At 41.5% G+C, this 20,802-nt stretch overlaps 1 protein-coding gene across 3 annotated transcripts in view; it reads left to right on the forward strand.

The window, feature by feature from the left end:
• The first annotated feature begins 256 nt into the window (after positions 1-256).
• The window catches only part of MFSD6 (major facilitator superfamily domain containing 6), a 34,641-nt gene continuing 14,095 nt past the window's right edge, over positions 257-20,802 (forward strand). For 2 of the 3 annotated variants that reach the window (XM_058809139.1, XM_058809137.1), the window contains exons 1-2: positions 6,733-6,850; positions 14,864-16,460. In XM_058809139.1, coding sequence (XP_058665122.1) covers positions 14,917-16,460 — 1,544 coding nt within the window. In that variant the 5' untranslated portion in view covers positions 6,733-6,850; positions 14,864-14,916. Of the gene's footprint in view, positions 305-6,732; positions 6,851-14,863; positions 16,461-20,802 lie in introns of those variants that run through there. The other variant, XM_058809138.1, reaches the window with a different exon arrangement.

The raw sequence follows: 20,802 nt of genomic DNA on the forward strand, positions 1-20,802 counted from the left end.
CTTCTTTAAACCAGGCTATATCACAGTAGCTATATCATGGCAACTAGATTAAATAAGCTGTCCATTCTCAATCCTTGCCAAACACAAACCACTAATGTAGTTCCTGGTCTTTGCCTGAAGTCTGACCCCAGTTGTTGAAATAGAACTTTAGGCCAGAACACACTGCACAGTCAGGTCCTTCAGACCTAAATTAGCATTCTGTTGAAAACTAAGCACTTTTTTTTTCACTGTCAATAATTTTGTTTCCAGGTGAGGAAAAGAAACACTGCTGTGGAAGAATCCAATGAATTTATTAATGAGCTTGGTAAGTGCGTAGCTATTAATATCTTCTGAGATTTTGTTTGTCTTATTTTTATCTTCAGTTCCAGTCTCTGAAATAAACAGATGTTCTGAAGCTTTCCACTGAGAATACTACAATATGCTGATTTAAATACATTGTGATAACTGGGATATTGTAGGAAACAAGTAAATAGCTGTGTACATTATTTCTGAAACAATTTGTACCTTTACATTAAGTACTGTATCTAATTTATATCTCTCTAAAAAGAAAACATCTAAAATATTTCTTGGATGTTATTAAAGATTTTTCTTTGCAACCAGAAAAGAGAATATAAAAATTGAAAAAAATACATAACTTTGTCCTCTAATAATATTAGAGAGCATTAAATATGCTATTATTATTCCATGGCATGACTGGCAATATAGTTTACCTGTCCTAAGCACATTTTCATAGCTGAGTCCTTCAATTTGTCAAAAAGTTTCTATTTATTTCACAATCACTTTTGATCAGAGATACTGCTTTCAGTGCCAGTGTAACTGAAGTCTTTGGCAATCCTCTTACTGAGACTTAAGTACTCAGGTCCTTTTTTCTTTGCAGTGAGGATATCATCTCGAATTTGAGAAGGGCATCAGTAAATTGCTCATTGTTTTTACACTTTGAAGGGAGGGACCCATTTGAAATGCATCTAGAAACTAAATTCAACTACTAGTATTGTTTGGATGTTCTCCTGTTAACCAAGAAATTAAGAGATCAACCCATCAGTTATGTTGGAGGTCCTGAGAGGAAATGCAGAACAAAAAGATCAATATGCTTTCTGGGAAAAGAGGCTAGATGGCTTGGCTAACTGTGACTCCCTTCTGTATGAAATATGACATTTACTGCTTTTATTTATACTGAGGCAAATTCAGCTCTAGAGAGATTCAGATGTGAGGCCTCTGAAATCAGCAGCTAGCCTCGGTCTGAATTTGGTGCAGTGTGTTCCTCAGTACAAAAGATTATTTCCCTGCTTGTGTCAGTTAAATTTACAAGTACTAAACAAAAATACCTTAGTCTTGGTTCAGGTTTACAAAGCTACATTGTAGAAAATAGGAATTTAAGCAGGGAGATAAGACTACATGGCTGCACTTGCATCTGATTCAAACAAAGAAACAAAAACCAGTTCAAATGAAAAGTGCTCTGAGTTATCACCATTTTTTTAAAGCCATATAAATTGTGAGAGCTAGTCCTTTTATTAAAAGAGAAGAATATGTAGTTCTATATAAAATCAGAAGTAATTTTCTTGAATAGTCTTTCCATATGTAAAAAATGGAACTTCAATTTAAATTTCTTTTGGTCAGGGAATATTTTGCCATGCAATGGTATGGTGTTTCCTTTAAAAGTTATTGTCAGAAATATAATGTTTTTAAGAGCTGAGAACTCAAATTCTCATTGTTACTGCTCATAAGCCTCATAAGTTATTGCTTATTAATTAGGAAAGCAGAGATATCTGGCCCTATATGCATTTTTTTTGTGGATGTAAAGGACAATAACAGCGAAGAATTTCTTGCTGTAATGCTGGTGTTCAACCCCTTGCTCTCAGAGGGGATAGAAGTAGTTCTGGGGATCAGAGAGAAGTGGTCAGTTTGCTGTCCCTTGGTCACATACCTGCAGTCATCAAACACATGAGGCTCAGGAGGTACTTGGTACACTCAGGACACAGCAGCATAACAACCATACACTTGTTTTACTAAAGTCATGTAGAAGTAAGGACTCATTGTGCAAGGACATAGTGGGCAGAGGAGGTAGGAGGATGTGTCACATTTTAAACTGCTTTGCCTGCCCTACTCATTTCGCATTTTAATTTTAACATTTCCAGTGTTTATTTAGAATAAGATGTACAAGTATGTGGGAGCTACCCTTTAAAGTTTTAAAAGTTGGATTTTTTTCTTGGGACCCCAGAGGGTCTAAATAGATCCATCTCTAAGCTCTGGCCTGTTAAGCTTCCTTCCCTCTGTGAAGACAGGCCAATGCAGAATTCATTGCAGGTTCAGTGGATAAATTGCATAAATTGTCTCTAGCTTCTGCCTGGGCTATGGGGTCAGCAGGGCTTTGCATGTTTCCCAGTCTGGAGGGTCATGACAGGATCGAGGACATCATATTTTTGCACCTATTCAATGGCATTAATGTCATCAGCAGCCCAACTTAAACATTTATTCAGTGGACAGCAAAACCAATGAAGTTCTATTTCCTATGGGTTTGTGTATTTGTATTTTTACAAATGCAAATTCCTTGCACTCCCTTGTGTCACCACTTGAAATGTCTCACCTGTTTCCTCCCCTTCTTCTCCAGTTCCCTCCTCTACTCCCTTACCTGCCTCCAAATTCTTCACTGCTGCTCAGGCACAAGGAGTGATTCACAAAGAGTGATTCACTGAGCACATGGACACTGGACACTGTGGAGTTTCTGCTCTGGAATTTCCTCCCATGGAGGGCACTGTCCTGCCTTTCTTTCCTGAACTATGTTGTAGGAACACACTATGCTGTAGGAATTTAATATTTGTGCCCACCAAATTTAATATCTGCCAGTGGGTTCAAAGGTCTTGAGTTGAGGAAAGGTTCATTACCATATAAGCAGACACCATGCAAAGACAAATCTGAATTCAAGGGGAAAAAAGGCCTATCTAGTAGGAAAAAATTGGTGTATACACACAGAGTAAAGATAGTCACAGTATGCACAGTTTCTGTCTTTGCCTTTGTGCATTGCTCTCCCTTAGCTAATGAATGTAATGCTTTAAAAGTGTTAGATTAAAATTCAGAGGAAGTGAATACTCTGTTTGCCTGCCAAACCAGACAGACCACTGCACTGATTGTCTTGCTGGCTGTGAATATTTTGTCCTTGGTTACCATAAACATTGCTGCAGCTGTGCCTGATTTGCTGATTCACTTTGGTGACTGTTTCTCAGTTGCTTTGTTGGGATTTTTCTCTAACTGGTAACATAACTGCTTTTAGTCTTTGAAGAAGTAAGGAAAAGTCACACTGTTCCTCATACTAATTTAAAATCGTCTCAGATTTACCCTGGGATATGTACAAACTGTTGTATTATAAAGAATTTCCACAAGAGGAAGAAAGGAATGTCATAGCTGCCTTAATACAATGCCTCTCCTAGCAAAGGATTGACTATAAAAGTAGTTTTCATCTTATGCAAAATATATTAAAGGTCTCATGGAAGGAAAAGCTTTTCTGTTGGCTTCATTGTATTCTGGAGCAAGTCCTAGCAGCATAAATCTCACCTTCACCTTATCTTTCTAATCTGACTGATGTAAATGATTGATTGTTTTTTGGCTGAGTTAAAAGCTGCCAAAGGACAGTAGAATATTTTATATCAACCAGAAATTCTTGATTTCAAAGTACAGTTCCAGCTCATTAAAGAAACCAGTAAGTTTCTCTAATCATGAAAATTTAAGCTCCTAGAAACTATATTTGCTTTATTTTCTCTCTAACCTAAGGAACAAATCATAGAGTCAGCTGACACCACCTTGTCCTTTTCAAGCAAAGTCTCCTATAAGTCTGCATAGTCTGCTGGTTAGCCATGTGCCATCCCAGCAGATATTTGTAATTAATTTTGTTTATTTTACTTTTAAAAGAGAAACTACTTTGCTTTTTCAGTTTATTTGGCGCTTTCTTTTAGACCTTAAATTTGGTTCTTTTGTTTTTAAGCCATTAAACATTTGTAACTTTTTCTGGCAAGCATTCTCACCATAATATATGGTAAAGTTGTATGGAGAACACAAATCAAAATCTTTATAAAATAACATGTGCATTGAAATAAAATCCCACAGAAATCCAAAGGCATGGATAAGTTAACCCAGGTGAGTGTTTGTAGTACAGAGGTTTTATATGGCATGTTTATGTACAATTTATATTAATTTTTGAAAGTATTAATTCTGAATTTTCGAATAGCCAGTGGTCATGTACATATTTTGTAGTGTCACTGTCTTAGCTGAGAGAAAAAGATTCTATTTTGGTATATCACATTTTTATATCCCATTTTACTGTCATTCAGAGCTTGAGGTTTTTGAAAAAGAGGTATTTCAAGAATTTGAATGTATTTTACACCTGACTCAGCTTTTTGTTTTGTTTCACACTAGCAACTATTTAAAGAAAAAACCCAACTTTATACTTCAAGTAACTTAAAACGACATTTCCTTTTCTCTGAAGACTGCTTTGACTAGCAATATTTGTGATAGATACATTAGGACAGTTTGTGAGCAGTGCAGCAGTTTGGCCATTTTTCCTAATCCTCATTTTCATAGCTGAAAAAACACTCTGAGCAAGTGTAGTAATTTGTAACAGGCTGCAATCCAGCTGTTTACACACAGCCTGGCTGAAAGAAATAACCATGCAGAGCCCCTGCTATGTTCAGTTCTGCCCAGGCTAGAGCAGCTTGTCAGGCTGGAATAATTCTGTTCTGTGCTCAGAACAGCAACACTCACCTCACCATACTTAAATGAGGATGGATTGGGCTTTTAAACTCAGTAAGAAACCATTTTTATACATATAAACATTGTACATCACTCTTTATTGGTCATATTCTATTCTCTGGTCCTCAATTGTAATATCTTGTTCACCTAGCAGGTTATGCAGCAGCCTACAAAGAAATTATATGTGTTTGGTCTTGATTCCTCTATTCAAAGAGTGTTTAAATATTTCATTTTTTAAAAATTTTATTTAGGAAATGACCCTGGCACCTATGAGACCAAGTAGAAGGAAGGGGGATGATTACAATGCAAGTGTTTAAAAACACAGCTACAATGAAAGGAAAAACACAGCTGCAAACAAGGCTGCAGAATATGGTCACATTCCTAGTGTGATGGGCAACAGTGACGCTATCAGAGATTAGAGAAAAACTGCTTTTAAGACCTCAGTAAATGTAGTCTGTGACTACAAAGATCTGCTTTTCCTTTTCAGTTGACAAACAATGACTGCAAATTATTTGAATTACATGTTCTCCCTAAAAGCTTTTCTAGTAATTTGCCAGAATAGTCTCCATCAAGACGAAATAATTTTGTTTGGAGCTTAGATCTGGTTTATTTACAGTGCCATTTTGTAGTAAAAGCCCCACTACATGACCTGATAATTGTCTGTCTCTGAATTCTGCAAGATTACAGGAGGCCTGCACTCCTGGTCCCAGACGTGGTTTCTCTTTGTGGTTAATTAGCCGTGGGGGAGATTCTCAGAGATGATGAGTTCTGAAAATCCTTCCAGAGACAGATGATAAACAAGCCTTCTCCTGCCCCAGGTCACCTCCCCTAGGAAATTCAGCTTCTGTCTCCTGCCTCCTTCAGGAGAAGCCTTTACTGTGGAGGTAAGCAGGATGTTAATGGGACGCTGTCACACACACAGACTGTGCCCCGTTGGTGTGTCGCCGTGGCAGGGGAACAACCTGGAGAGAGCATTGCCTTCCACCTGCAATCCCTGCACTTCGGTGAGAACTAAATTAAGTGGGTCAAATGCCTGTCGTGTTTCTGTTCCTGTTTGTCTGCCTCAATCATGCAAACTTGTAGTTTTCTCTCAATTTCTTCCCCTGGGCAAAATAATGCAAATTATGTTTTATTCTTTGAAAAAAGGGGGATCCTCCCTCAGAAAAGGGAGGTGCGAAATAAGATGCAAGTAGTGATGTGTTTGTTCTGTAGTATCTCAGTTAACGATGTCTGCAACCTGTCCTGGGCAGGAGCTGCCGTGCTGTGCCACTGGGAGGGCTGGCCAGTGGAGCTTGTTCATTTTATCAACCTGCTTGGAATAGGGCCCAATGTGAACTCTTGTGTAAAGAGCACCATCATTTAATCCTCAAACAGCTTCAAGACCTCCTGTTCGGTTCACGGCTGATGAACACTCAAAATCTCTGGCTGGCCTTTCACTTCGTGACTATTCTCCTTCTTTCGTTTAACATCGCTGACCTTTTATATTGCAGCACGACTCAGCTGTTGCTCAGGAGTTGCCCTCTCTCCCTTTTTCTGCCTCAGTGATTAGTGTGTGGGGAAGTTTATGTTGTTGTCATTTTAAACATTTAGGGAATTTTATTTGTGTGCAAGTCTAGAAGCAGTGTTATCGAAGAGGTGATGCCAGTGGCTGTGAAAGGCACTACGGCAATTAATTCTTTATGCTGTAATACGCGTTCGGGACTTGTGACGCGCAGGAAGCGCTGTGAATGTCATTCGGCTCCTGGGGCCCAGGACGCTGCCCAGGCAGTGTTTTTAAGCGCAAGGCCCCGCCGTGTCCCAGCAGAGGTGCCGGTGCTGCCACCCGGCAGCCGTACGCGGCCCGTGAGCGGCCCGCGCAGGGAGGGCCGGAACGCACCGGGCCTGGCCGCCGCGCGGGCCCCGCGGAGGCGTTGCCGGGCGCTGCGCGGCCCCCCCGCGGCGGGGCGGGGGGCGGCTCCGTCCCTCCCCGCAGCGCCCCTGCGCGGCGGCGGCGCGGCCCGGCCGGGGGGGCGGGAGGTGCGCGGAGCCGCCGCCCGCAGCAGCCGCGGCGGCAGGGAAGGGGCTGCGATGCTCCCGGCCGAGCGCCCCCCCGGAGCCGCCCCCGGGCGAGGTGAGTCAGCGCGGCCCCGCGGTGCGCGGGGGGCCGGGCCGGCAGCCGGGGCCGCCCGACGGGGTGCCGCCGCCTCCCCTGCCCGCGCTCCGCGGGGACCGGCTCCGCGGGGCCGGCTGTGGCGCACCGGGATGGGGAGGCCGTTCCCCCCCCCCGGTGTCTGCCCCGGCACCGGCTGCAGCGCCCTCCCAGCGGGGCGGCGGGCCTCGTCCCCGCAGCCGCCCGGGATGCTGCTGCCCGTGGGCCCGTATCGCAGCTTCTCCCCAGCGGCGTTTCCTGCCGCGCCGGGGCCGGTCAGCTGCGCCTCTCCGGAGCCGGCCGGTTGTGTCAGCCTTGACGGGTGCCGAGCTCGGTGGGTGCCGGCCCGCTTCTCCTGAAGCTCAGCATCGTGGTTGAAGCGTGCTGCGGCCGAGCCGTGTAACACCCCCTGCCCTCCCCGGTGACAGAGTCGTAGTCCCGGAGGTGGCCGGGCCGTGTCCCGCGGGAGCTCCTGCACAGGCATCCCCGCACTTCTCCTTGCCGCCAGCATCCAGGCGTGGCGTTACTTGTGGCTGTCACTCGGATCCACAGCCCTTACATCCTTCAAATACCGTGGGGTTTAGTAAGCGGGCTGTCGGTTGCTCGTCTGTTTATTGGAACAAGCGTAGGAACAGATACTTAGGAAGTCAGCGCTGAAGGTGCCATAGCTGCTACGGATGCCTGTGATGTTCTAAGTTAGATGGAGTTTTAAATCCCTGTCTGTTTAGTGGCTCTAAAGTTTTAGCAGCAGACTCTTTTTAAATCTTTTGTTAATGAAAAAGTGCAGTGTTGAGGAGTGATAAACATGGTTGGATAACCTAGCACAGAAGAGAACAGCTGAATAAACATAGTGCTGAAGTATTTCAGTAAAACCTTCTCCAAACATTATTACATTACTAAGATGTATTAGGTCTTGTTGTCCACTAGTTGGTAATGTCCAAGGAAAGAGATTACAAAATGCTAGTTTTCTAGCTTGGTTATTTTGTGTGTGTTTTTTGTTTCACTGGTTAGAAATAGACAAAGGTGACATGTATTTTGTTGTTTGTATTCTCTGAAGACCCACCAAGGAATAGGCGAAAAGAAAACAATCATCCCTTTAAGGGTTAGTATTTGTGGTAGTAGTCACAAGTCCAGTAAAAATCGTAAGAAGACTTTAAAAAAAAAATCAAACAGGGGGAGTGAGAATATGAGAGTAGAAGCTGACAATGTGAGGAGATAATGGGAGGAAGCTGTGATTTATCAGTAACAGAGCTGGTACTAGGGTACAGCTTGAATGCAGCCTAAAATTCATCTTAGTCCTCAGCTACAGTACAATGGGCCTGAGTTTATATAGCAGTGTGGGAAATTATGAGCTGGTGGCATGATCCACCTGCAGATTGGTCCCAGAGGCTGGAATGGCCAGGAAGGCCTTGCTGTCCTGCAGCAGACCAGGACTGCTGCTGCTGCCAGGCTTGGAGGGGCAGCTGGGTGCCCTTGTCCCTCCCCAGCGCTGGCAGCACTGTGCTGTGCTCCTGGAATGCCCTGAGCACTTGCCTGGTTTGGAGCTGAAAGCACACTTGCAAATTACCATCATTGATCAAGTGTAAACCTTGGAGGCAGTTGACAGCTGGAAAACTGGTCAAAAAAACTGGAGGCTGATACCAACTAAAAACAAGCTCTTTAACAAATAAGAGTCTACTTGGACATCTTAATGTGCACGTATTAAATGGAAAACAAGATTGGAATGCAGGAGTCCTAAGATGTGAGTTTAATGGTTTTTCTTTAATAGATGAGGATTCATAGTGTTCTTCAGTTTAATGTTAATACTAGCACTATTGTAGTAGCTTTAGACCAATCTTAAGTGCATTAAACCTATTATAAACCTGATCTTGACATATTTCAGACATACTGTTATCTCCCAATCTAATTGACTCAATGTCTCAGTGTGCAGAGTTTTTATATCCATAATGAAGAAGCAGAAAAACCTATAGCCCAACACATTAAGTAAGTGCGTATCGCCAACATAAAATAAAGTAGTTTGAAGTGCTTTACTTTGAACAAGTTGGTTTCACTTTCATGGAAACCCTAATTACGTTGGTTAATGTTACAACACTTGTGTCTTTCTTTACAATTGAAACAAGCATATTTCCCAGCACAAATTCACTCTATGTGAATTGTTTCTGATTTTACAAATTCAGTCAGGTGCTCATGCTGGGGCCGCACAGGAGGAGCTGCTTACCTTTAATGATGTGGGGTAGGTGGGGCACCCTGTGGGCCTTGTTCTGGATGGCTTGGCAGGGAACAGCCCATGCAAGGGCTCCGCCTGGAGGTTGGCTTTTTCTGGGAGAGGCTTGGGAACTCTTGGTGATGCAAGAGTGAATGGAGGCCAGGCACTTACTTCTCTGCCATGACGTAAGTTGTTTGCATAACATTCTCCTCCTTTTTGGCATGGATGCAGGTGACAGCGCCAGGCTGCTCCTTAGGGGTGAAACTTGCTTGAAAATGGAAAACATGGTCTATTATTTATGGCTGCTGCAGCAGTGCCTTGTAGGCCTGCTGGATGCAGGGCTTCCCTCTGGAGCTGCTGCACAGATAGTGAGCAGAAAGTCTTTATTGCAAAGGTTTTGGAGCTTGGATTGATAGGGCAGGGTGGCTGAGGAGGAGGTGGTGAGCATGAGCTGTGTGATGGATGCTTTCATGGCAGTTTCACCAGCTGGGGGATGAGTGAGGTGAGCCTTTGTGTAGTTTTCAAGTCTCCTTCTCTAGAAGACTTGTTCTTGATCAAACAGTTCTTAGTGACTTAAAGTGTTTTAAAGAAATTTCTTTTCTATTTACAGATTTTAAAATGTTTGTATGAAAACTTCATGTGGACTTTAATGTATTTGCTACAAAGTGAGTTTTCTAGTCAGTGAAAGGCTGGAAGGGGTCAACTAAAACGTGATGCCATTCTGGCTGGCTTTGATTTATCTGCACAATGCAAACAGCAAGCTGGCCTGCTCTGTTCCTACAGCTGCATGTTGTTTGAGAGATTACTTGATCATTCCTGCTCTGAGTATGTTTTCTGAGGCTGTATAAATATAAATCTGCTACAGTTAGTAATTTTTTAGGTATTTAATGGGTTAAGGCTCTCGTGATCATTTCCACTGTCTTCTCGTGAACTGTCACGGGTTTTTTTGGTGGTTTGTCTTTTAACATTCACATACATTCAAACCCAGATTTTGAGTCTCTGCTTTGTGAGTCTTAATTATATTTTAATTCTCAAAGCCTAGTGAATGGAATATTTATGGCGAATTAGACTTTATTTTAGAACAACAGTACACTTTCACCTCAGATCTAACTTTCTGTTGGTCTGCAGATGAAGTTTCAATGCCTGGTTCTGTAAGTAGTGTGGTATTTTCCCTGAGAGGTTTAGGGATTTGCTACCCCAGGCTGAGCTCTTAATTGTTTTTTTTTTTCTTTTTTTTTTTTTTTAAATTTGAGATATGGTTCAAAGCAAGGGTTTTTTTTTTGTCCTAAGTTTTGGGAAGAATGACTCCAAGGGGAGAGCTGAGTTTTTAGTATACTGTATTATTATTTTACTTTGTTACTTTTGTTTTGTTTTTATTCTTGCAATGTCAGATTGTCTTGAGTAGATTAGCTTTTTATCCTTTCTGATCTTGAAATCCTGTTAATTATTAGGAGAGACAGACTAAATGAGGATCGATTTAAGAAATAAAAGCAAGAATGCCAAGAAGATACTTAACTAAATGTAGAATACCCTCTTTCTACCTACCTGCCAGAGAGGCTCATTTCAGTTTTTAAAATGACCACTGCACTGTCATCACTGGATTTCTTGGGACAAATGGTTCTTCTTCCATTCCTAAGATAGCTGCTCAAAGGTGCAAGTCTGCAGGGAAGTTGTGTCTGTTTGCAGGAGATGACTGGATAAAAACCATGTTCTAGATGTAAGGGCTTGAAAGTGGATTTTGACTTGCTGAGGAATAGGTACTACAGCAAGTGACAGCAATGTGGGATGATGTGGGGCAGGAAACCCAGAAAAAATAATAGTTTGTACTTATATTTAAAAAATCCCATCTGTGCAAATCTTGAAGGGAGAAGAGCCTTGTGGTTAACAAGTGCATTCTTTGCGGAGAAGCACACGCACTTGTGCATGAAGAGGTTGGGAGAAGGCGTGATCTCACGGAATAATCCCGCTCTGAGAGCGCTGCGTCTGCCGGGCTCCCCGTGCAGCTGCCAGCCAGGGAGGGGAGGGATGCGCTCTCTGCCCACCGCGCTGGGATCGCGGCTGGGGAGGGGGAATCGGCACTGCAGCGCTCACTGAGCTCCCTTCCCATTGCAGCCTTGGAGGGGTGATGGGATGGTGAGGAAACAAGGGCCTGGTTCCCAGTTCTGAGTTCTGTAGCGGTTTGGAAATGTAAACCTCTGTCAGGATAAAAGCTCGTTTGTTAGTTGGAGGACCGAAGTGCTGTCTTGTGACACATGTGCCGCTGTGCTGTGCCCTTGCTATGCCTCTTCCCTTTACCCTTTGCAGGGCTTTCTCAGGGTTCCTGGAGGAGTTCTTTCCAATTTACATCTTAGGGCTTTCTTGTGTGTTTCTGAACCCTAAGTTTGGGGGTAACACCTCCAACCCATTATTCCTGTTTTCAGAGTGAACATACCACTCTGCAACCTCTGTGATCCCATTTGTCCTGGCAGAGCTGATTACATTCAGCAGGCCTCTCCCAGAATGTTGTGTTCTCTTCAACTTCAAATGAGTTAAAATTTATAATCACTCTGAAGTCCATCTGTTAACTCTCCTAACCTTTCTTCTTTACTCCTGTTCTCTGTTGTTTGTTCTCCATTGTGCTTGTCTTCTGTCCTTCTATAGTCTTATGCATTAGAAAAGTATTTGCAAAGTACAGATACAGTATTTGAAGGCAATGGTTAAAATAACCAATAGATAACTAGTCTCTTATCACTGAGAAGTATATTGGTTTTTCCATCTGTCTAGTTTGCTGCATGTTCAATCCCTGACTGGCACGGGGCTTTTGCCATTGAAGGTAATCCCCATTGGTTCAGGGTTTTTGTAGATTTCTTTCAGTAACAATACTTTGTTCATTTTCTTGTTTTCAGTCAATTAATTTTAGAATTTAAAACATTGCTTAATATGACTTTCAAAAACCTGACTCCTAAACAAACTAGTGATCAAAACAATAAAGAATGCCATATGGCTCCTACCGTTCTTGATGCTGTTACATTTCTGAACAGTATATTCTGTATTATTAATAACATTCAATGAAGCTCTTAGTGTGGGAAAATATTTATTGAAATTATTTTGAAATAGACTTTTCATAGCCTTCTAACCCAGGATGTTCTAGTCAGAATAGCAGGAGTGGTTCTTTTGGATTATGCAATGCATTAGAAGATGGATGCTGAGGCCAATAAAAATTGTGGAGGGGGGAAGAATATACAGCAACTGAAGAGTTTAAAGATTAACAGTATCATAATTTGTTATGTTCTCACTATTCATACAACATATGGAATTGAAATTCCACTTCAAGAGAAAAGGGAAACAAAATTAATAGTAATTGCTCTAAAAGCTTTCAATATTATTTTTATGAAACCAGCTGCATCAGAGCTCATATACAGGAATAAACTTGTTTAAATGAGGATGATTTCAAGCCATACTTACAAAGAAGTTCTCCTAAAATATCCATGTGGTTAAAATGTGAGTTCTATCTTGTCATGTCTGGGGAACAGGAAATCTATTCTTCAGAAGTAAATGCTGTAAAGCTCTGATGCAGCAAGCAAGCGAGTTGCTGTAAACAGATGAGCCTGTACTGAAAGCTCAGTTACATCCCCTTGACATAAGTGGGGCCCTGCACAAGATCTGCGGTCTTTGTTGTTAGAGAAGGGCAAGGCATAAAGAAAATAAGAGCACAGATAATTTACTCATTAGAAGGGCTTGTTTTATGGATATAGAAATGAGCAAAAACCCCACAGTTCTTCCACCTGTCAGGTGGATGTGGTTGGCTGAACCAAAAATTGCAGGAGCTCACTAGACAGCTGCTGGGTTTTGGTTCATGTGGCTTTTGCTTGTAACAGGTAAGAGCAAGAAAATGTGCTTTCACATTTGACTGTTCTAACAACTTAATTAGGTCTGTCTAGTCTTTTGACAGTTGAAATAGTTTTTAAAAAATTTAATTGGATTGTCTCTGAAGAAACTGGAGGAAAAAACTTGAATCTCTGTGTATATGCTGGCATGGTTTTCATTATTTTTGACCTTGAATACATGAATATTTAAGGTTCCAAGATTTGTATGTAGCCTTTTCTCCCTAAGTGAAACCAGAGATCCTCGTAGATAGTATCCCATAGAAGTGACATTTAAAAGTGAAAAACATAGACAAACCTTATGAGTGTTTGGGATTTTAATGATGGTATTTTTAGACTTGTCTTTCACTGAACTGTGTAAGGTTTAGATTATTCTCATGAACTGTTGCTTTTAGAAATACCCATGGTGTGTTGTCAGCTGTTATATATATGTTGAATCAATAGGGGACAATTAATTTAACATACTACTGAATGTTAGTCTCTTCTCTCTTATTAGCCTTTGTCAGTATTAAATAATCCATTCCAAATCCATTGTCAGTATTAAATAATGATGAATTATAGTTAATTTAAAGGCACTGAATATACTGTTGCATGACTAATTTTAAAGGGATGATATTGTGCTTTCAGATGAGTAATGAAAGACTTGTTTCATTGTCCTCTTATGCTTGGAATAAAGTACAGAACTGCAAAAAAATACTTATCATAGAATGATATAATATCCTGAGTTGGAAGGAACACAGTAGGATCATCTTGTCCAATTTCAAATTCCTTGAGCAGGTCAAGATCACAAATGGAGTCCTCTTTGAGAAATTTCAGGTTCTTCTGGTTCTGCTTGCAAATATTGGTCCTTGAAAAAGTTACTCTGTGATAGTAATACTAATCCAAACAGGAAAGGATTATAAAACCAAAATATATAAAACATTTAACTTTCTCACAATGAACATTAGGTGATCTTAAAGGTATCAACAGAGCAAAACCAGTTTTTTAATAATAATTTGGAGCTGATAGCCTGCTGGCAGAGCTGGTTTTTGTTCTTTGAAAAGGAAGCTTTTCTTAGTTAGGCTAGTTTATTGGAATGGGTTGTGTTTAAATGTGAAAGCTGGCTGGTCACTCAAAGTCTAAGTGTTTATTTTTTAGTGTTGCTTATCAATTTGGCAGGCACTTCTGCAGAAGATAAGTGCAGGCAGCTGCAGTGCTGTTGCCTCCCAGTCCACCTCTTTTCCATTTCAGAATTTGACTTGAAGATAGCTTTATAGGGCCTGTGTCTGTTTCTTTGCTCCCAGGTCTTTGATGTCTTTGAGATTGTTACCCTAATTTTGATCTTTAAGCCCCATCCTAATTCCCACCTCTTCCCATTCAGTGTAGAAGCTCAAGCCTCCCATCAATTTCTGCTGTAGTTGTGGAGTGCTTAGAAAAATGTGTTTCAAGAGGAGATTGCTGAGCCTTTTGAAGGCCATCATGAGGATTTGGATAATATGTTTTGATGATCAGAATAACCTGGATATATGTGGCTGCATTGCTTAATTACAGAATCGTGGCTATCCTTTGGCATAGGAGGGAATACTGGAAATAAAGCAGTTGGCCTTGGGGGAGAAAAGCTAGCTTGAAAGAAGAGAACTTGCAAATACTAGCACTGAATTGGCACAGTAACTCTGAATATATAAGTTATTCTCTCTCCTAAACATGAAAGATGTTTTATTGCAAAATATGAAAGCTAATGTTGGGAGAACTTCACAGAATTAGTCATAAAACACATTTTTATTGATGCTACCATGTACCACTAGTCTAGACAAATGGTCTTCTCCACCCTGAACACTGCATTTATTGCTCAGGAATGTTACTTACAAGAAAGAGGCTCTCTGTCCTTGATGGCTGGCATTGCAGGTCCTGCTCTCCTTAACCACCTTATGTTTTATTTGTTCACAGGGTAGCCCTAGTTCCTTGAGAGTCCACCAGATCCTGGATGCCTGTGGTAAACCATGGCAGCTGATGATAAGGTGGCCATTCTAACTGACGACGAAGAAGAGCAGAAGAGAAAGTATGTGCTTGCAGATCCTTTCAATGGCATTTCCAAGGATCAAGACTTGCCACCCAATAATGAATCCCCTTCAACAGAGACAACCACTGCCCCAGATGAAGAGCTGGATTGGTTAGAAAAGCACTGTGTCAAAATCAACAACGATCTTCTGATCTCAAAGGTCTTTTATTTTTTCTTCTATTCTGCATATGGCTCTCTCTACCCCTTGCTGCCCGTGTACTACAAGCAGCTGGGTATGACCCCCAGCCAGAGTGGACTTCTGGTGGGCATCAGGTACTTTATTGAGTTTTGCAGTGCTCCCTTCTGGGGAGTGGTGGCAGATCGCTTCAAGAAAGGCAAGATTGTCCTTCTGTTTTCACTTTTATGCTGGGTTCTGTTCAACCTGGGCATTGGATTTGTGAGACCAGCCACCTTAAGATGTGTACCAAAGGGCCTTCCCCCTGCACATCCCACCAACGCAAGCAGCCTTTTAACAACAATCCTGCAAAACACCTCCATGGCTTCTCCACTAACCACAGTGAGTGCTGCATCCCCGAAAGTTCGTGGGAGGAGAGACCTGGTCACTTCCAGTTCAGCCACTTTGGAAACAACAGGGACACCTAATCCCGAAATAACATTCCCAGTACCTACACAGAGCAATGGTGAGGATTTTACCTTGGAGAACAATACCCATTTGATTTTGCAAAGCACCACCACTAGCCCAGTCTCACTAGGGAACACAACTCTGAGCACCACCCCAGCTTCCATCAGCACAAAGCCCATGCCTTCTGACCAAGTTGTGCTCGTTTATGATCAGCAAGAAGTAGAGGCCATCTTTCTACTCATTCTGCTGGTTGTCATAATAGGAGAATTTTTCAGTGCTTCCTCTGTTACCATTGTGGACACCATAACCCTGCAGTACCTTGGCAAACACCGGGACCGCTATGGATTGCAGCGTATGTGGGGGTCTCTGGGCTGGGGGCTGGCCATGCTCTCCGTGGGAATTGGCATTGACTATACTCACACAGAAGTTGCCATTGAAGGTCAAGGATGTAAAGCTCCAGAGTACAAGAACTACAGGATCGTTTTCATTGTTTTTGGTGTCCTCATGACAATGGCTCTGATTGTGGCCACCCAGTTTCGATTTCATTACACGCACTTCAAGCAAGATGAAAATAAGAGAAAAGAGGTTGAGATCTCACAGGTGGACAGAAATGCCTCCAACGAATCTTCAGATAACACTCCTACCAGTATGAGCCAGTCACAGTCTTTCAGTTTTTGGGACCTAATTAAACTGTTGTGCAGTATCCAATATGGCTCTGTGCTCTTCGTGGCCTGGTTCATGGGGTTTGGATATGGCTTTGTATTCACCTTTCTGTACTGGCACTTGGAAGACCTAAATGGCACCACCACTCTCTTTGGAGTTTGTTCTGTGCTCAGCCACGTGTCTGAGCTGACTGCCTATTTCTTCAGCCACAAACTCATTGAATTGGTCGGTCACATCAGGTAAGATGGCAGCAATCATTAAAGAGCTATACAAAAAATGGTGACTCTCAGGCTCAGCCCTTGTGCTACAAAGTGAAACTCCAACTAATCTTTTTTTTTTTTTTTCAAATTCATGCTCAGTTATGTGGCTCACATGATGGATTTTTTTTGTTATTTCAAGAGTTGAAAATGCTCTGAAATGCTTGCTTTGCATTTGAGTTGCATGTTAGTATGTGCTTTCTGCCTGGCACCATAACCTTTTGCAGATGGTTCCAGAAGATAGCCTTGTTCCCTGATGCATCGCTCTGAGATCTTTACAAATTGCCACCCACTCAAGGGTTGTCTGTTTTGACATACAAATGCCATTAGTTTTTCAGTTTTTTTCCTGTGAGTAGCAGCATTCTGCTTTAGCCTAGTTCCCCTTGCAGGGCAGTTTGCTGCCCCCACGGTAGCCTGGAAAGGTGTCAAGGTGTCAGCTGCAGGCTGAGAGGGAGAAGCTGAGCTGAGGAAACGAGGTGAGCACCTCCTGTGTACATGGCCTCGTAATCAGACTCTGGGTGTTGGCAGAATGAGGTTGCAGCCTGGCAGTGTCACTTACTAGTTCAGGGCTTGCTCTCTTCCTTCAGTTGCAGTGTCTGTGTCAGCTATGAAGTGAGATGGCTGCAGGGCTTGTCCTGTTGTTTTTGCCTTGTCTAAGTGAAAGCGACTGCTTCCAGCATATTAGTGAGCATTGGTTTCCAGTAAATTCACTACATTGACTTAATAGCCTTCTAAATCCCTCCTCTACTTTTTAAAAAAAAAGCACAGGGGAGGAAAGATGGGGAAAACCTGAGTTAATGAAGCTGCAGAGGTGGTTTTTTTTAATATTTACTCAGGTATTCTGTGCATGTAAGTTCAGAGCTGTGTGTTGTTAGCATCATATCCTTTCCAAATATCCAGTTTATATTCATACAGGCATTGAGATGTAAGTATTTTTAAGCTGTTTGCACTGTTCTTTTTGTGTATTCTGTTCTAAGGTCCTGCTCTTCGTTTTGCTTTTATTGGGAGGAATATTTTTATTCATTTGCCCTCTACTAAAAATGTTTGAGATGTTTAGCACAGTAATTTGAGAGATTACTTAAAAGATTGAGTTCTTTCTTACTTGAAACTGAGGAGGATCTCTTTACTTAGAGTCAGTCCTAATCTCTGAATTTGACAATAATTAGTAAGAGAAAATGACACCTTGCATGCAAAGCCTGGAGGAAGGATATGATGATGGAGGAGTGGTGAGAACAGATCACAGTCTTCATAGCTAAAGATAGCTTGGGTATGTTCTTTCAATGTATATTATAGTACAAAATTCAGGCTTAGACTTCAGCTAAAGAATGAAAACTGAAAGAGTAGTAGGATTGTGAATAAGATTAAATGGAGGGGATGGGAGCATTGGCCCATTGGGCAGTAAAAAGAAGGATGATAAGAGGGGATAAGTTCCTTTTTTTTTCTTTTTTTTTTTTTTTTGGGGTACTGCTAAACCTGTGAAGCCAAGATGGGATCAAGATTGAATTGTTTAAACACTAGTCCCTGTTTGCTATGAAACAGCATTCTACATACCTACACCTGGGAAATGCACATTAGTCATATTTTAGTGTTATCTAATGCTTGTGTTTAGTCATCACAGTTTGAGATGACTCCTCCTGGTTGCCTGCCACTTTGTACTTTCTGAACTTTGTGTGTTTGAGACGAAGCAAGCTTTTCTTTTTTTCTTACCCAAAGAAATATGGATAGGAGTTTTCACAGCTCGTCTTTGACAGTTCTGTGTATGTGTTGTCTGCTGCCTTCTAGTGCAGATAATAATTTTCCTATTAGGAATAAAATTCCTATAGCCTCCAGCTCCATATCTTTAGTCAGAAGCATTCAATGTTGATATTTTATTTATTTTTAATAGCTCAAAATTCCTTTCCTCTGGGTTGTTGGACTTCTAGATGTAGACTTTCTTTCTGAAGTGTTTGAATATTGTCATTCAATTTTTCTTTCTGTGCCAAGTGTTTGAAGACAGGCATGAGTACCAGAATTGCATTCATTGTCACAGTAGCAGGAAAAAAAGGCTGTTGAATGTCCTTTGTGGAACTGCAAGGAAATGAGCTTTACACCCTATCAGACAGAAGCTCAGTTTCCCTTTTCAAGTCTTAAAAATCTTTCTGTTTCTACCATTGTATGTGGTGGCATATAAAACCCTTAAAACAGTTTGAAACCTCCTATGTTTTCACAGTTTTTTAAAACTAATGTTCAGATTATTGTCCAAGCGTTTTACGCGTGATGGTATTAAATATTTGCTGATTAAAATGCCCAATTTCTGACTTCATGAGCTCTACTATTCATACATTTGTGCAGTGCATGTGTGCTTCTAGTGTTTCTTTGAGAGGATATTAGGAAGAAGTTCTTTACTGTGAGGGCTGAGGCCCTGGCACAGGTTGCCCAGAGAAGCTGTGGCTGCCCCATCCCTGGAAGTGTCCAAGACCAGGCTGGATGGGGCTTTGAACAACCTGGCCTAATGAATGGTGTCCCTGCCTATGGCAGAGGGGTGGGAACTAGATGATCTTTAAGTTCCCTTCCAACCCAAATCACTCTATTGATACTGTGAGCAAAAAAATGTGCAAAACTGGCTATGAAATATTTAGATCCCACCTGGTGTAGAAGCACTCAGAACTGCTAGTCACTTAAGAAGATGATGTCAAGCTCTGAAAATAACTTCCTACTTGAGGTTAAGCTAGAATGTGTTTGTCTGACCACAGTTCCAGCATGTGAGCTTTTATGGGAAGCAGAGACTGGTAGTCATGGCTGTAAACAGCTCAGACTCCTTGTCACAAATATAGATTCAGTGCTTTAAATGTGTAACCTGTGAAGTGAGTATGGTGTCTCTGTGAGTGCTGCATATAGGGTTCATAGGGAACATCTGTTTACATTTTCCATTTAGGTCTGATAGGGAGCCTAAGTGATTATTATAAATTCATTTTTGAAAAGACTCTGTAAATATACAAAAGTTTTTGTGTGACGTACCCCTCCAAAACCATATTTATAGAAATCTTCATAAACTGTAATTTACCTAAAATTCTGTACATATATTCTAACAAATTAAGAGGTAGAACCTGACTAAATTGCTGCTCTTAAACTCCAAATCCAAATCTTTCTGCAAATGTAACGTGTTGGAAAAACACAGGTAGGTGAGTGGTTAGTGATGATGGAAGAGCTCTGAAGCAGCAGGAGGTCACATCTCTGGTGTGGCTATGCTAGGGAACAGCTGAGATAGGAAGACAGTTCTTGGTGAACAAAGTTTTTGCTAGACAAAAGTGAAATTAAGCTGTCTAGAACTCATCCTAAACAGAGAGGTGCATCTGTACTGCTGCTGAGGAAAACCAAATGTATATGTGAGGCCATTCCTTTGTATTCCTGAGAGTATCCATCACCCTGGACCTTTCTAGTAGGGGAGTGAAGACAGGAGCCTGCAGACCTTGTGACTTTGGTTACCTTTTGAGGCTGATGTGTCCTAATACATTTCAGAAATGTGGTTTTACATAAGAGCTATGTTAAGTTGTGGCTATGAAAGGAGCCGAGTTATTGGTTTGGAACAGAAGGCATTAATTAAAGGATGAGATGAAATTTATGATTCACAGCAGAAAGAACAAGTTTGTTCTCATTATTGTATAACAGTGAACTTTTTCATGGCTTCCCATGTTTTCTTCCTTGAATGCTTGGCCTTTTGTTGCCTAAAGGCAGCTTAAACCAGCTATTCATGGACCTCACATGTATCTGGAAGCAGCACAGCTTGGTTTGATCTATGACTGAAGGGGGATGACTTCCTGCCAGCTTGCCCTACTTCTTGAAAGTAAATTCATCTTGCTGTGAAATGCACAGGCCTTTTTTGATATCACTGACATGATAAAAACTCTAGAAGTGGATTTTTCACTGGCAACATGTGTATTTGGAGACCTCAGATGTTGGCAAGATGCTGTGTTTTTGTGATGGTGCCTCACTCTAGATTTTCCAGTTACTCTGTACCATTTAATTAATTATTGGTGTGCATTTGTAGAAAAACTAACTGAAAAAGCACCACAAAGAATAAAGAGCCCTTTCACAAGGTCAGTGCTTCACCTTAATTACCAATTGCATTTATTTCACTTATGCCCAACCAGGGTTCAGACAACAAGCCCTGTTGGGACAACAAATTATCCTTGTCCCTGAAAAAAATCTTTAAAGGTTGCAATAGCACCCTTTTTCAAGCTGTAAACATGTTTTCAATTAAGTCCTTGTTTCCCAAGATCCATCTAAAAATAAGAGGAAGATAGCTGGATGAATGAGCACCCCAGAGGGAAGCTATGCTAAATCT

Source organism: Ammospiza caudacuta, chromosome 8 (assembly GCF_027887145.1).
Source record: "Ammospiza caudacuta isolate bAmmCau1 chromosome 8, bAmmCau1.pri, whole genome shotgun sequence".
Taxonomy (NCBI): Eukaryota; Metazoa; Chordata; class Aves; order Passeriformes; family Passerellidae; genus Ammospiza; species Ammospiza caudacuta.